The 13,987-nt window shown below is 42.7% G+C and overlaps 1 protein-coding gene across 3 annotated transcripts in view; it reads right to left on the bottom strand.

Annotated features, from left to right (window-relative positions):
- ankrd13b (ankyrin repeat domain 13B) overlaps positions 1 to 13,987 on the bottom strand; it is a 42,415-nt gene that overhangs the window by 14,132 nt on the left and 14,296 nt on the right. For 2 of the 3 annotated variants that reach the window (XM_040049575.1, XM_040049577.1), the window contains exons 3-8: positions 6,294 to 6,429; positions 5,194 to 5,318; positions 4,228 to 4,276; positions 3,847 to 3,990; positions 2,791 to 3,031; positions 224 to 290 (exon numbers count right to left, since the gene is read on the bottom strand). In XM_040049575.1, coding sequence (XP_039905509.1) covers positions 224 to 290; positions 2,791 to 3,031; positions 3,847 to 3,990; positions 4,228 to 4,276; positions 5,194 to 5,318; positions 6,294 to 6,429 — 762 coding nt within the window. The remainder of the gene's footprint in view (positions 1 to 223; positions 291 to 2,790; positions 3,032 to 3,846; positions 3,991 to 4,227; positions 4,277 to 5,193; positions 5,319 to 6,293; positions 6,430 to 13,987) is intronic. The other variant, XM_040049576.1, reaches the window with a different exon arrangement.

Below are 13,987 nucleotides of genomic sequence, written 5' to 3'. Positions count from 1 at the left end.
TTTTTTTTTACTTGATTTGAGAGGCCATCTGGTCTTTTAGGTGCTGCTGAATCTTGATCGATGGGGGTTTTTTTAAAGCATGAAACAACTCTGGATTTTATTCATTCAGGAAATGAAATCCTTCAAGTTAAGTGAACTTTCATGGAATATCAAACTGAATATCAAATATCAAACGGTGGCTGGGCTTTCTCCGGACAGTGCGAGAGATAAGCGAGCCGCTTACCTTTGCTTCATATCCATTCACCGTCTCGGTCTTCTCGCTCCTCCATCCCAGGATGCCCGTCTTGTTCCTGCAACACAGTTTCAGCACATCCCAGGTCATCTCTCTCACGTCTCAAAGCCATAATAAAGCAGCGTTCGGTTACATCTAAGCTCAAGGACACAGTACCCAGGAGAGGAAGCTCAAAAAACCAAGTTTCCTCACAAGAGGAATCCTGAAGACGCTGGCCTTGTTTGTCACCAGTGAAGACGAGCAGTTCAGTGTGCAATTAGCAAACCTGCCAGAAGTCAGCGAGAAATATTGCATCTTCGTGATTTATTCGTGCCACTGAATTCCTCAAAGCACAAAAACTCACTTTTCAAGGCTGGTTAATCCAATCATTTCAGCTCTTAAGTTTATTAGTGAAACAATATCAGATTTATTTATTTTTTTATTTTATCAGTGACATTTGGGAGAATTCTCCTAAGGGTTGTTACTCAAAAAGCTGTCACGCCTGTCTCCCATCCTACTTTGTTTAGATTTTCGTCAACAACAACTGTACGGGCTGTTTGGAAATTTGCTCCTCTGTGGATAAGCTGTTATAATTATCAAAAGATTTAGTTTAATGGAAAATACTGGCAATCTCACAAGCCTGAACTGTACTTTGCAAAATGTTAGCATGCTAAATAGTATAAACAAGGCCAGAACTACTAAAAAAACAAACTAGCATTGTTTTGTTTAAGTGCAACATCACAGACTAACTTGCAGCCTGTTGCATTTTGGTAAATGATTGTTGGCCAAACAGACCCCAAGAGGACCGGCGCTAAACACGAATGCAAACGACTGCCAAGGCATACGATAATCTTCCATCCACTTCTCAAGGTAGTTTATCTTATATATACACCGAAGTAACGGAAAAATATGTCTTTCAAGCTAATATACACGACAGTCCTTTTATGTCCCTTGGCAAGTGGCACATGAATTTGTCTCAATCAGGGAAAGTCTGTAGCCTAAGCATACCGTTTCCTCTGCTAGCCAGCTGTCAAGGTCCTTGTCATGGGTTCCCAAAACTTTGAATCCAACTTTTAAAACAGTAAAACTGCAGCGCTGTATTTTTTTGTGTGCAAAGTTGCGTAGAGACGTAATAACTCCAGAGCTTTGAGGTGTCCCTGTCTAGGATGCTTGACGAAGCGGTTTGCTGTAAAGCATCCCAAATACATTACTGGACAGGAATGCTGACGGAGCAAAATGCACAGAGGTGACACTGAGGTGCAAGTCTGACAGTGAGATAATTACCCCACCCCACCCCAACCTCTCCTCGCTCACTTCTTGGAGTCATTCGTCTCTCGGCCTTCTTTCTCACTTTTAATCTGTTAACATTCACTTCCTGCCGCCGCTGCCTTTCCATCACTCGCCTATCTATCACAGTCTTCCTCTTTTTCCCCTCCTGCCACAAAAAAAGATCAAATATCTCTTTCTTCTGGCTTCTGTATTGTGCTTTCCCGCCCACAGCCTTGCTACCCGTTCATCTTTCCCTCCATTTTTCTTATTGTGTGCCTTCCCCTCATACCTCCACGTCCCAGCGTTAGTTCTGTCCCTCGCTCTCATTCCTTTTTTGTTTCATCTCTTTACATTTTCTCTTCTCCATCCCTCTCTGTCCAAACAAAACTCCCTCTTCCGTTACCCCCGTCCTTTCCTCATCAGTCTTATCTCTCCAACCAACCAGAATAGGATGAATTTTGTCCTCCATGACCCCCCCTGCCTCCCCCCAGCTCGGTCCACTCTTCTCTCCACCTTATGTCCGGCCTGTCTCTTGTCCAAGTCTTTTTGTCTTTTCCCACCACTGCATTTTACTTGTTTTACAGGCGCCCCCAGCTCGATTCAGGCAGCCAGAAGCTAATTTGTTCCTTCACATCAAGCGTAGTCCTGCAAATTTATTTGGGCACTTTTTGCCTTTTGAGGTTACACAGAGACAGAAAGGATGAAGAAGCGAGTAGTTAAATTAAAATACAATGATTACTATTGACCCAGTGTGACTGCAACTGGATTACAAGACAGCTGCTGCTATTTGAACATTGTTTTTACTTCTTTCAAAAGCTCTACAGTCTTACTTTAAACTACAGCGGGATTTTGGAATAACTATTTTAATGCACTTTTTTGATAGGAACATATTCCCAGATTTTTGGGTACAATATTCCAAAAATATGTGCTCTTCAATGAAATTTAACAGTTTGTTCTATGCGACTTTTTCTTGTGTCCATTTCCTCCCACTGCTGCAGCTTTGGTTTGTATTTTCCTACACTTTGTGAAATGCATTTTGACAGCCACCAGAGAACGTGCCTGAACTCGTTCCACTCAGCTGTGGGTTGCAGTGTAGGAGGCAGCAACAGAGAAACGCTGACAGAAATTCAACTCTAACAACAAAAGAGTGATTTTTCTCCACTGGGGAAAAAACAAAACAAAGAAAAAAAAAAAAAAAAGAACAGCAGATTAATGGAGCAAGTCCTGTGGCTGAGCTAAAGCTATTTATTAGCTTTGATTTTTCACATCCTGTATATTTTTGTTCAGTACATAGCAGTATTTTTTCTGACCTCTCGAACGCGATGTTGCGGGTGTCCAGCTGCGTGGTCACCACTGGGGCAGACAGCCGGGCCGCTACCTGCTCGTCAGTGGGCTGCATTACTCCCAGAAGGCCCAACCCAGCTGTGGTGCTGCTGCAGGCACCACCCTTCCCCCTGCCCGGCGAGAGCGCTGTGAGGGATGACACGCACAAGGTCTCACGGAACACCAGCTGCCTGTCGTGGTCGACCTCCATCACCTCTGCGCTGGAGTCTGAGAGAAAGACAGGGAGAGAAGGGAAGAGAAAAGTTGAGAGCTTTTCAGTGAGGTGAGAAAGTCCACAAATCTGTGATGCTTAGACAGACAGACAGATAGATACCTGCCTGATACCAAGTCAATACAGGGCCAGTATTGCCGATACCAATATCAATACTGATACTTATAACTTATAAAGGGAGCTCATGAAGGGGAGACCAGTGTGTCATGATTTATGAGCTAAATCATCATCAACAGTTCAGTGAGCTAAGTACTGAACTTGGAGGACAGAAATAAGTATCAATCCTACTGTGCTACATACCATTACCAACGCTGGTAAACACACGATCGATTATTGGATCGATCCCCCATCTCTACTTCCCACTACGGGAGATTTAAAGGATGCAAATAAAAACAAGTTACGTACAAATGAGAGGAAATCTGACCTCATATTGGAGATAAATTTAGGGAACACAGTTATCGTCTTGGTTTATGAGAATCATTTGAAATCAATACCAGCTTCATGCCTTTGTGATCAATAAAGCCACAGGAAGCAGCGAGTTGGCTTTGCTTAGCACAAAAACAGGAGGAAACAGCTAGCTTTGCTCTCTACTCATTTTGATATTAAACCGTGTTTGTTTCACTTATGCAAATAATTCTCAGCAAAAACGCAACGAAAGAAAAATGCTAATTGAATTGTGCTTTTGTTGTTCTCACGTCGCCCAGTTTCATCTGTCTTTCACCTCCATTTTTAAATATCAGCACTAGTCAGTGTGGTTTTCTTTGAATGCATTTTGACACACAGAGCGAGCCAGTCGAGCTCAAACTCTCACCCTGTCCCTTGAAAATGAAGCTCCGGTTTCCTCTCTGCCAGGTCATCTGTTCAAATCCCATCAGGGTGGTGTCAACACGGAGACACTGACCACTCTTCCAAACTCTGTATGTGTCACTGGGGCAGATGCGAGACACCAGGGGCACTAAGGACGAATACAGACACTCTTTGACTCAAACCATGCTGAGCTAGGTCTCAGTTTTCTTTTTTGCATTTGAATTTTTTAAATTTAAGCCATTCTAACCTACACATACAATACAAATGCTTTTTTGACATGCAACTGAAAACAGGTGTCTTTAGCCTAAGAGGCGGATAAAATGAATAGATCTGACTGGTTGGTACTGGCTTTTACTGGATCACTGGACACAAGGACTGGACTCACCCCAGCTGGTAAACTCCCATTTCATCTCCACATAGAAGTCTTGGGCCTGCTTAGGGTAGAGAAGGAAAGCGGAGACAGACAGAGAAAGGAATAAAAATGAGAAAACACTGAGCATCGATAAAGAGGAAGATACGGAGGGAGAGTTGTGGAGAGTGATGAAGTTAAAGATTAACAGACAGAGGGAGGAGAATACCGATGTGCAGGAGGAGAGAAAAAAAGAAGTAAAGCAAATAAATGCAGCAGGGATGTCTGTGCCAAAGATGAAGGGACTGGAAACTGGAAATGTCTGCATATGTGTGTGTGTGTGTGTTAATAATAGAAATGATGGATGGAGGGATGGAGAGGACAATAATGTGGGTGAGAGCAGCGGCAGATGAAGAAGGATGAGATGTGTGTAACGCTCGCGGGTTCGTGTGCGAGTGCGTTTGAGTGCCAGTGCTCCTTGCTGTTTTCACAGTGTGAGAGTGTTGTGTGTATCAGGGAGCCGGCAGGAGCAGATACACAGGAAGTCAGACAGTTTGGAGGCACATCCCTGCATCGCTGTCACTGTTTTGTGCAACAGCTCCAACACAATCTGCTGCTGCAGGCTTCTAACCATTAACCTCCTGTACGGGCAGCCTCGGCATGTCCATCACTGCTTTTGTGCCTTCAAACAGGGCAATCCTGAGGTCCTTAGGGAACAGCTATGAGTCAGATTAGAGGGAGAGAGCGCTTTGCAACATGGAGACATATCCTTTGAGTGTATCGCCCTTGTTAAAGAAAGCTATTAATACCTTCAGAAAGGATCTTGTGGGAAAAGCAAATTTGCATGTAAAAATTTGCATGTAAATTTGAAAAAGACTTATTTACATTTCAAATGCATTTATAGCTTCCATATTTATCACCCACATAGCTTGCACACTTATTTCATAAACCTGTGCACTACAGCGCGTGTGTGTGCTTATGGGTGCTTGTGTGAAATCGCACTTGGCGCAGTCGCTCCAGCAGGACGGGGATGCCCGCCAGTCTCTTGGCAGTCCTCTGGTAGTCACGGTAACGAAGCACGAGACGCACCAGCTCCGGATCTCTGGTACTCACCGCCTCCTGAAGAACTGAGAGGGAGAGTAAAACAGAACCAGTCACTCAGGCTTCATCTAAAATTTATGTACATGAACAATTTAAAGGGGGCAGCGAGAACTGCCAAAACTGAAGTGGGCCAAAGGAGAAGCTGGAACCACCAATTACTGCGTCTCACCCATCATTGATCAGCTGTCCTTACACTTGAACAGCACACCTTGTGAGTTGAACTATCACACACACGCTATATTATCTGGTGTGTGTATTTGTGTGACATTTTAAAGATGCAACGATCACACAGGCATGATGCTTGTTTGGTTAGCGTGCTGATATAACGTCTTCCTTTGTTTCACACAGCCAGGCAAATAATGCAATGGAGAACTGCTCTTGGTAGCATTAGTTTCACATTTTCAACTAGAACAGCAGCTCTATTTTCTGGCCTAATGTAAAAAAAAAAGAAAGAAGCAGTTTTACTAGTGTGGTATGCGTGAAATTTACTCTTGACAGGGCTACCACTGTGAGGGTAAGTGAGCAGGTAAAGGTAAACAAAATATATGTGAACTTGGAAAAGCCTTTCCTCAATAGTTGAAATCTTTCAACTATTGATTCATTGAAATAACTTAGATTCAGTGCACTGCACTTAAATCATCAATGTCAGGGGAGAAAAGCCACAAAAAAGAGAGGAGATGACAGCAAATACAAGAAACTTAAGGAAAAATAAAAGTTACAAAAAAAGAACTGATTTCAAACTCCACTATCTTCCCACTGCAAGAGCACAAAACCAAATTTTAAATGTGCCAGCAGAGATGAGATTTTGGTTTTCATTTTCCAAACAAAAAAGGAAAAAAAAAGAAAGAAGAAAAAGCCCCCCCCAAAGATGTACGATAAAATGTATTATAAGGTCACTAAGTTTCCAAAATGTACCACCACCCTCCAGATACAGCTTATGCATGCTGTGCACTGCTCACATTACCACAAATAAACTCCACACAGCATGTGCACTCACTCACCTGTCCATCCGTTGCGGTTCTCCTTGCTAACGTCAGCGCCGTGCTGCAGCAGGACCCTGGCGCAGTCCAGGTGGCCCAGCGTGACAGCGAGGTGAAGAGGAGTACGACCGCGAGGGTCCAGAGACTCTAAATTGGTCTGGATACAAAAATAGAAGGCGGAGGAAGATGTTAAAATCCTAAATGTATAAATTAAGCAGGATCAATTTGAGTGGGAATTGGGGTTAATTGTGTATCAATGTAACGCTCTTGTGGCTCAGATAGAGGAGTGGCAACAGAAAAACATATAATAGAGACACAACTGTGCCGGTAGCAGCAGAAAGATGCGGGGAGAGACAGGTGCTAATTGATCTGTCACCACTCCTACATGGCTGGGCGCTACACTTCTGTACTCCACTTATTTTCTGGGCTGGATGTGTTGGGTTTGGGTAAACACAGAGTGTACTACCTGCTTTGTTAAACAGGCCTCTGGACACACAAACACACCCACAAACACACGTATCACACAACATTTTATGTGTTACACTGTCTGCTGCTCCTGAACACTTGAAAAATAAAGTTTCAGAGAGTGTTCCAGTATGAGTCTTGGTGAAGAAAAAAACATGTGGGCAGGTAACAGAAATAAGCGTCTCTTTTCAACCTGCTGTGCAATTAAGCAAAAATATATAACCTACAGCCTCTTTGTCACCAAAAATACACTTTTTTTTTCTTAGTAAGCTTTTACAGCTTGAGGCTACACTTCAGCTCTCAGCTCTCCACTCTGAATTTAGAAGCATGTCAACAAGGCCTCATTAGGCAGCCATACTACATTAGTGTTAATCTTTTCACATCAATCATACCAGTGCTTTGATACAGAAAATTAAAAGGCAGGAGGCTTTTAAAGCCCTCAAATGTGAAAAGTGTGGTAGAAAGCAACTGCCAGTTTTAGATGCTCATAAGGCTAGCTCGCTGCAGCCTCTGCTATTTGGTACAGCTTTCAAACAAACAAATAAAGTGTTCCTGGAGTAAGAAGTAGGAAGTGTTACCTGCTTTATCAAGTCCCGAAACAAGCCTTGTGCCTAAATACACCCATCTGTGTTCCGGCTGATAGGTTATTTACATCACTTCTCCTTCCCCTTTGGCTTAATCATTTTTTCCCTGCCTCCTTTGACTCAATCTGCCTCTCTTCTATCATTTTGTCTTTCAGACTGTCATTTGTTCAGCCCACCTCCTCCCCATCTTCTCATGCTGGCCATCCTCGTACAAGTCTTGACCACCAGAATCTAGACTCTATACTTTGATAAATCATGTTCAGTTCTTCCAAATGAGCTCTCCCTTTGAAATAATAATAATAAAAAAATCCCCACACATTTATGGCTTTCTTGACAAGTGTTAGGAGTAGAAAAGGTTACCCCTCAGCCTCCTGGAAGATGGTATCAGTTTAAAAATCCTTCATCGCTTTGTTCTCAAGTTTTAGCATTCACAAGATTTTCAGAATACTCGACCTCTGACCTTGGGGTCAAGGTCAGAGGTCAACTAGATGTGAAAAAACATTTAAATTAACTAAAATAAAATAAAAAACAGAGTTTTGAAACAAAAAAATGAAAAGAGTTTGTGAACTTGGAAAAGTAATATGCTTAGTTTTAATATTTGTTAGTTTGGTAAAAGTAGCTACTGCTCTGTGAGTAGATCGGGGTTGCCATTACTTATCTTTTGATAATGTGTGTGTGCTGGAGGTACACTAACAGGCCTGTCTAGGGGTATAAATGACATTAAGTGTATCATAATCCTGGTTTGTTGCTTGCAGCTGTAAGTAGGAGTCTTTCCTCTGAGTTTACTAAAAGCTGCAGCCTCTCAGTGTTACCTACAGGGTTTAGTATTTCCCACTGTTAAATATTTGCACATAATTTGCAAACGTGGAACATCCCACAGTGGTAAATCCCAAAGTTTTTATTTATCCACTTATTTATTTTTTACACCCAGGAAGGTAAGCTGTCACAAACACAGAGTTTTACATTTATATCTACTGCTCTGGAGGAAACTGTCCGTCCCTCTCATAGAACATCCCCCTTTTTTCTTACAGTGTTACTCCTTCAGCAGTTTTTACTGCACTGATCTTAGATCTGCCACCTAATTAAACAGAGCTGCTGATGCCCCGTTTATCCATGGCCTTGGCAGATCCAAGGTCAGTTCAGGCAGTCTGCTTGAGCTTGAATTTTAATTAAGGATTACTCTTGGACGTAAGAGCAGCATGTCTTGGAATCAGCACTTTCATAAAGACATTAAAGAGGCTATGAAAAAAAATCTTTCCAGGAATAAAAAAAAAATAGTGAGTGTTGTTGTTATGGTGTAATTATATGTAATAGTAATACTGTGACGCTGTGCAGACCAAACCTAGGATAGTTCAAGACACTTACTAATCTAGAGCAGTGGAAAGAGTAAATGTGTTCAAGGAAATTTTTTGAGCAATGAATGAGGAAGTTGCCATTGATACTGCACTTGATGGATGATGTCCGAATAAAATATGACCCAAAGGAAGTCCAACACAGTCTAACTGCAGTTTCTGAGAAACGCACACTGTGAGCTTAGATGGGAAGTCAGTGGTTACATGAGCAATCAGTTACTGCGGCTCTCTGTTTGTCCTATTTGCAAGGGAAATGAAGAAAACCTGCAAACACAAATGTGGAGGGGCGGGGGGGATAGCAAGAGACACAAAGTCGCCAACAAGTAAAAAAAAAATAAAAAGACAAGTGTAATCACATGCTTTTAAAATGTTTTTGTTATGTGCTGGATTGAGTTTAGTAAAGCATAACTCAATAATAAGAATATGATACCATGGCTTCAGCCTGTTAATGGGTGGTCTATCTGCGCGATCTCTACATCTTTGCTTAACAGCTCTATGCGCTCTCCACAGCTCTTCCAAAAGCAACTCAGTAGAGAAAGAGTGGGAGATAAAGAGAAGGACACAAATAACGTGGGCAGAGAAATTTCTGTAGCAAGAGAAAGCCTGTCGGCAAAACTTTAACTAAGACAGGGGAGGACAGGGAGCAGGCTGAAGAGAAAGAAAGAGTAATGACGGCTCTTGCGAGTTATGGTGACACCAAACGAAGACGCGGGAGGAGGTGAGGACTGGAGAACAGGAGGGGAACGAGCGTTAGGAGGGAGACAACAACATGAGGGAGTCCCTCAGGAGCTGTGTAGGCTGGAGAATATAGGGAGCGTGCGAGGGGTGGATTATCACAGAAAAACATGGCGGAAAAAAGAGAGCAGTCAGCTTTGTTTTTGCGTGTGCTGAATAACGAACTGTGCATCATGCAAATGCAGCCATTTTCCATGCCGTGCATGTGTGTGCATGTCGAGCACAAGCACGGTGTTATGGGAAACTGCAGAGAGCTCGTGCAGCATAAACGTGAAGAGCAGTCAAAGTCACAGAACGGTCTGAAGTCAGGCTTCTGTCATGTAAACACAAAGAAGAAAGAGAAACAAAATAAAAGACGATTTGTGTGAAAACCAACCTCCTAAAATGGATTTTTTTTTTCTTTTTTTGAAAGAAACCACACATATTTTTGTGAGCACATAAAATAGACAAAAAGTCAGAGACAAGAACCAGATGATGTTAGAGAAAATGAGATAAATGAAAGAAGGGAAGGGGGGTGGGGGCTACTAACGTCTTCATTTTGTTTTCATAAGACCCTTTTACTGTCTCACACCTGCTCTCCCTTTAAGTGTCCCTGTGTAATTTTGGTGATTATCAGTTTAAGCTTATTTTATAGCTCTACTTGATTTAATTTACTCTGGATACAAGAGCTGAACAACAGCTGAAATGCAGCACAGAGGCAGAAAGAGAGACCAAGGGAGAGACGTGGGGGAGAAAGAAGGGTGCTAATAAGGGAGAGGATAAACTGAAACATTTGGCAAGGTGGAAGGTGACAGAAACAGTGGTAAATAAAGTCAGGGAAGGATGCCAGTGGGGGTGATTACAGGCGAACAGGCGAATTTAGAAAGAGACAGGTCAGAGAGTGCAGGATGCAGCCAAAAAGCAGTGCACAGAATACATAATAGGATTACAGAGAAACAGCAGGACAAAGCGCTGAACTTTCATGTAGATAATTCCTTTCTCCTAAGAGAGAAGAAGAATATATGCCCCTTAAGGCAATTTTGGCAGCCAAAGATAAGTTGGCCAAAGCCTCTGCTTTTGGCTGACACACACAGATGCACATTGGAGTGTCTCTGGCTCCTCCTCCAGGTGGCGGATACACATGAGGGTGGTCTACTCAAGGCTATTTGGGCTGAGCCCTTCCAGGCCCCATGGGTAAAGGCTCGGGCACCAGGCTCACGCTGATCAACCACTCCTCCAAGTGTCTGTGCCATGATGAGGCTCTTATGCCCTGTGCCTCGATTCTTTTCCCCTAATAGAGGCCATCAGAATAGCAACTCACCTAGTTTTTCTTGGAGGTCCTGGGGTAGACCCAGGGCAGGTTAAAGAGATTACACCACTTGGCTGGATTGGATGGATGGATATGTCGCCCTGTATATTGTCATTGGTCACCCATGCTGCTAAACTGATTTGTGGGACAAAGAATTGAACTGAATTGAATTGAATTAAATTGAACTGAAATGGATAGATGGATAGGTGGATATGAAACTACACTCGAGCGCCCTCCTTTCCATTTGTTTTCCTATAGCACTTCTCTGTAATGCATTATACTAGGCACACAGTATTATGTGCAAAACCCATTATGTTGGTAATTGGAAGTCAGTCTGAGTGAGCGTGACAAATCCCTGCAATCAGAGCACATCAGCCTCTTAGTGTTTAATAGTTAGCCTTATTGTTATTTTTGCACCTTATAAGTTAAGACTGAGAGCATAATAAACTTGCTGCCACACACATATTCTCACCAAAGGGTTTCTCTGCATCTTAACTGCTTGTTTTTTATCGACTTTCTAAAAGCCAAACATATATTTAAAAGGGCCATGCTCCCCCCATTACAGATCGACTGAAACAGCTTATCATCAGCTCTCCTTAATTTCTAACTAACGCGAGCAACGCGACACTTAACCCCTGTCAAATCTTCGACACAACACGACTCAATATGTGAGACATTTGTTGTGATGACACCTTCAAGCGGTACGAGAAAACAGCGTCAGTGTCATACTGTAGCAGCAGAGATTTGCTGCAGCTCATTTGGCCCAATTTGCATCAGAAGTAGCAGAGATAGGAACAAATTGTGACAGACAGTGCTCGGAGTTAGCAGAGCAAACAGAGCTATAATTCAAACTGTGAGTTTAAAGTAATGATCGTGACAGTAGAAAACATCAGTGATAGAAGACAGGAGCCATACGTAGACAAGTAGCAGTGACACAAAGATATCCACTGAGTGAGTCCATACACAGACACAGACACAGACACACACACACAAAACTTGGAGCAACACTTAAGTCCACTTAGAGCTAATGTCCTCCCACGACGACATGCTGACCTGCAGACTTACTGACATACTTACTCATTCACATGTGAACAATGTTCAGCTGAAAAACAAAACACACACACACACACACACACACACACACACACACACACACACACACAGTCTGAGCTAAATCATGATGAACAACATTTCCTCTCCCCATTTACAAACTAGGAATTCTCAAGAGAAAATAGTTGTTTACTACTAATGGGCTTTTCTTTCTTGAGTGCAAACACACACACACACACACACACACACACACACACACACACACACACAGGGCAGTCTAATTGCTCTTGTTTGACTTGTGTGGTTCCGTAGTTACAGTAGGGACATTATGTCATCCCTACTAATCTCTGAGCTTCCACTCTTCATAACAAAATCACAATGGATGGTATATCGTGGTCATGTAAAGTTAGCGATAAAGGGTCCGCCATGAAGGTGCTTGGCGCAAAAATTTCTCAGTTGACTAAAGGTAAGACTGTACTAAATGCGCTTTTCTAGTCCCTAAGGACCCCAAAGCACTTTACACAACCAGTCATCCACACAGAGGTGATGGCAAGCTACATTGTAGCCACAGGCACCCTGGGGCGCACTGACAGAGGCGAGGCTGCCGGACACTGGCGCCACCGGGCCCTCTGACCACCACCAGTAGGCAACGGGTGAAGTGTCTTGCCCAAGGACACAACGACCGAGACTATCCAAGCCAGGGCTTGAACCAGCAACCTTCCAATTACAAGGCGAATGCCCAACTCTTGAGCCACGATCGCCCCAGACAGTAAGCTGTCACAGTATGTTGACATGAAACATGAGTAGGAAGCCTTTACAGCGAGACAGCATGCATAATAAAGACACTGGAGCTAACTGACATGAAATGGAAATGCAGCCATATTTAAAGTGATTCGAACAACCTGTGGTTTCCCTGCCAAAAAGCTTTCTGTGAAAAGAGTCAGCAGCAGGACACTAAAGGCCAATCAGCTATCAATAATAAAGGCTTAAATGACTAAAATGAAAATGAAAACGTTTTCTCTTTTGAGGGCTAGCCAAACAAGCAAAGCAAATGTCAGCTTATAGAAATTCATTGAATCTGGAGGACAGAGGGGGTTTGTGAGGGGTGGAGAGTCTATAAATGGTGGAGGTAAGTGAGCAGTCAGCTTTATTTGTGTGTGCTGAAAAGTGAACGACGGAGTGTCCAAATGCAGCCATGTTCTGACGCAACTTTGCTTGGTTCATACGTTCACTGCTTTTCCTCTGTCGTGCTCTTCAAATATATAATTTCTGCACAACCAGGCCATGCTTTCTGTACTGTAGTAACACTAATGATCCTACCATCCCCATCATCCCATCCTTCCTGTCTACTTGCTCCCATTTTCCTTATTAGTTCTCTAGCATATATACCATTTTTACTTTGAGTCTTATTTTTGCTTCAGCTGCTTTTGTAAGCTGTTACAAAAGATCTGGTTTATCTATCCTAGTCATGGTTTTCTGCCTCTGTCATCATCAGTCGGGAATGTAATGCCAAAATAAATATACGAGACTTCAAGGTAAAGGTAACATCTACTTTCTCAAATACTGAAACTTGACCTTAAACCTAAAACTTCCCCTATGACCTGTGACCTGTCGGTTATTACAAGGTTAAGATAAGTTGTCTACTGCCGGTTACATTCATGGTCACTTTTCCAGATGCACCTAACCAGCATGGTCGCTGGTGCCAGACAGATGGATTTGAGAAAGTCATTAACTGTTGGTCTTTGGGGATTTTCCCACACAACCATCTCTAGGGTATACAGAGCTTCATGCCTCGTTGATACCAGAGGTCAGAGGTCAATGACCAGACTGGTTCGAACTGATAGGAAGACAACAGTAATTCAAATAACTTGTTATAACCAAAGTATACAGAAGAGCATCTCTACAGCCGCAGAAGACCACACTGTAGTGGATTTTTGTATGACATGTATACCTATATATCTAATGTGGTGGATTTGTACCTATATATCTATCTGAATATATATATACTGTAACTTTCATGTAGAGTTTTAGGCACGCGGTGACACACACACACACACACACACACGCACACACGCACACACACACACACACACACACACACACACACAATAAATGTTACATGGTAGCAGAGATACTGAAAACAACATAATGAGATCACTGTCATGTACACACACATACACACTATAAACCTACACTGGAGTGTTTATTTTTATGTAATGCATTTAACTCATATATTTGATG

Source organism: Simochromis diagramma, unplaced genomic scaffold (assembly GCF_900408965.1).
Source record: "Simochromis diagramma unplaced genomic scaffold, fSimDia1.1 OVJJ01000611.1, whole genome shotgun sequence".
Lineage (NCBI taxonomy): Eukaryota > Metazoa > Chordata > Actinopteri > Cichliformes > Cichlidae > Simochromis > Simochromis diagramma.
The sequence above is the reverse complement of the archived record's forward strand: the minus strand, read 5'-3'. Positions and strand labels throughout refer to the sequence as shown.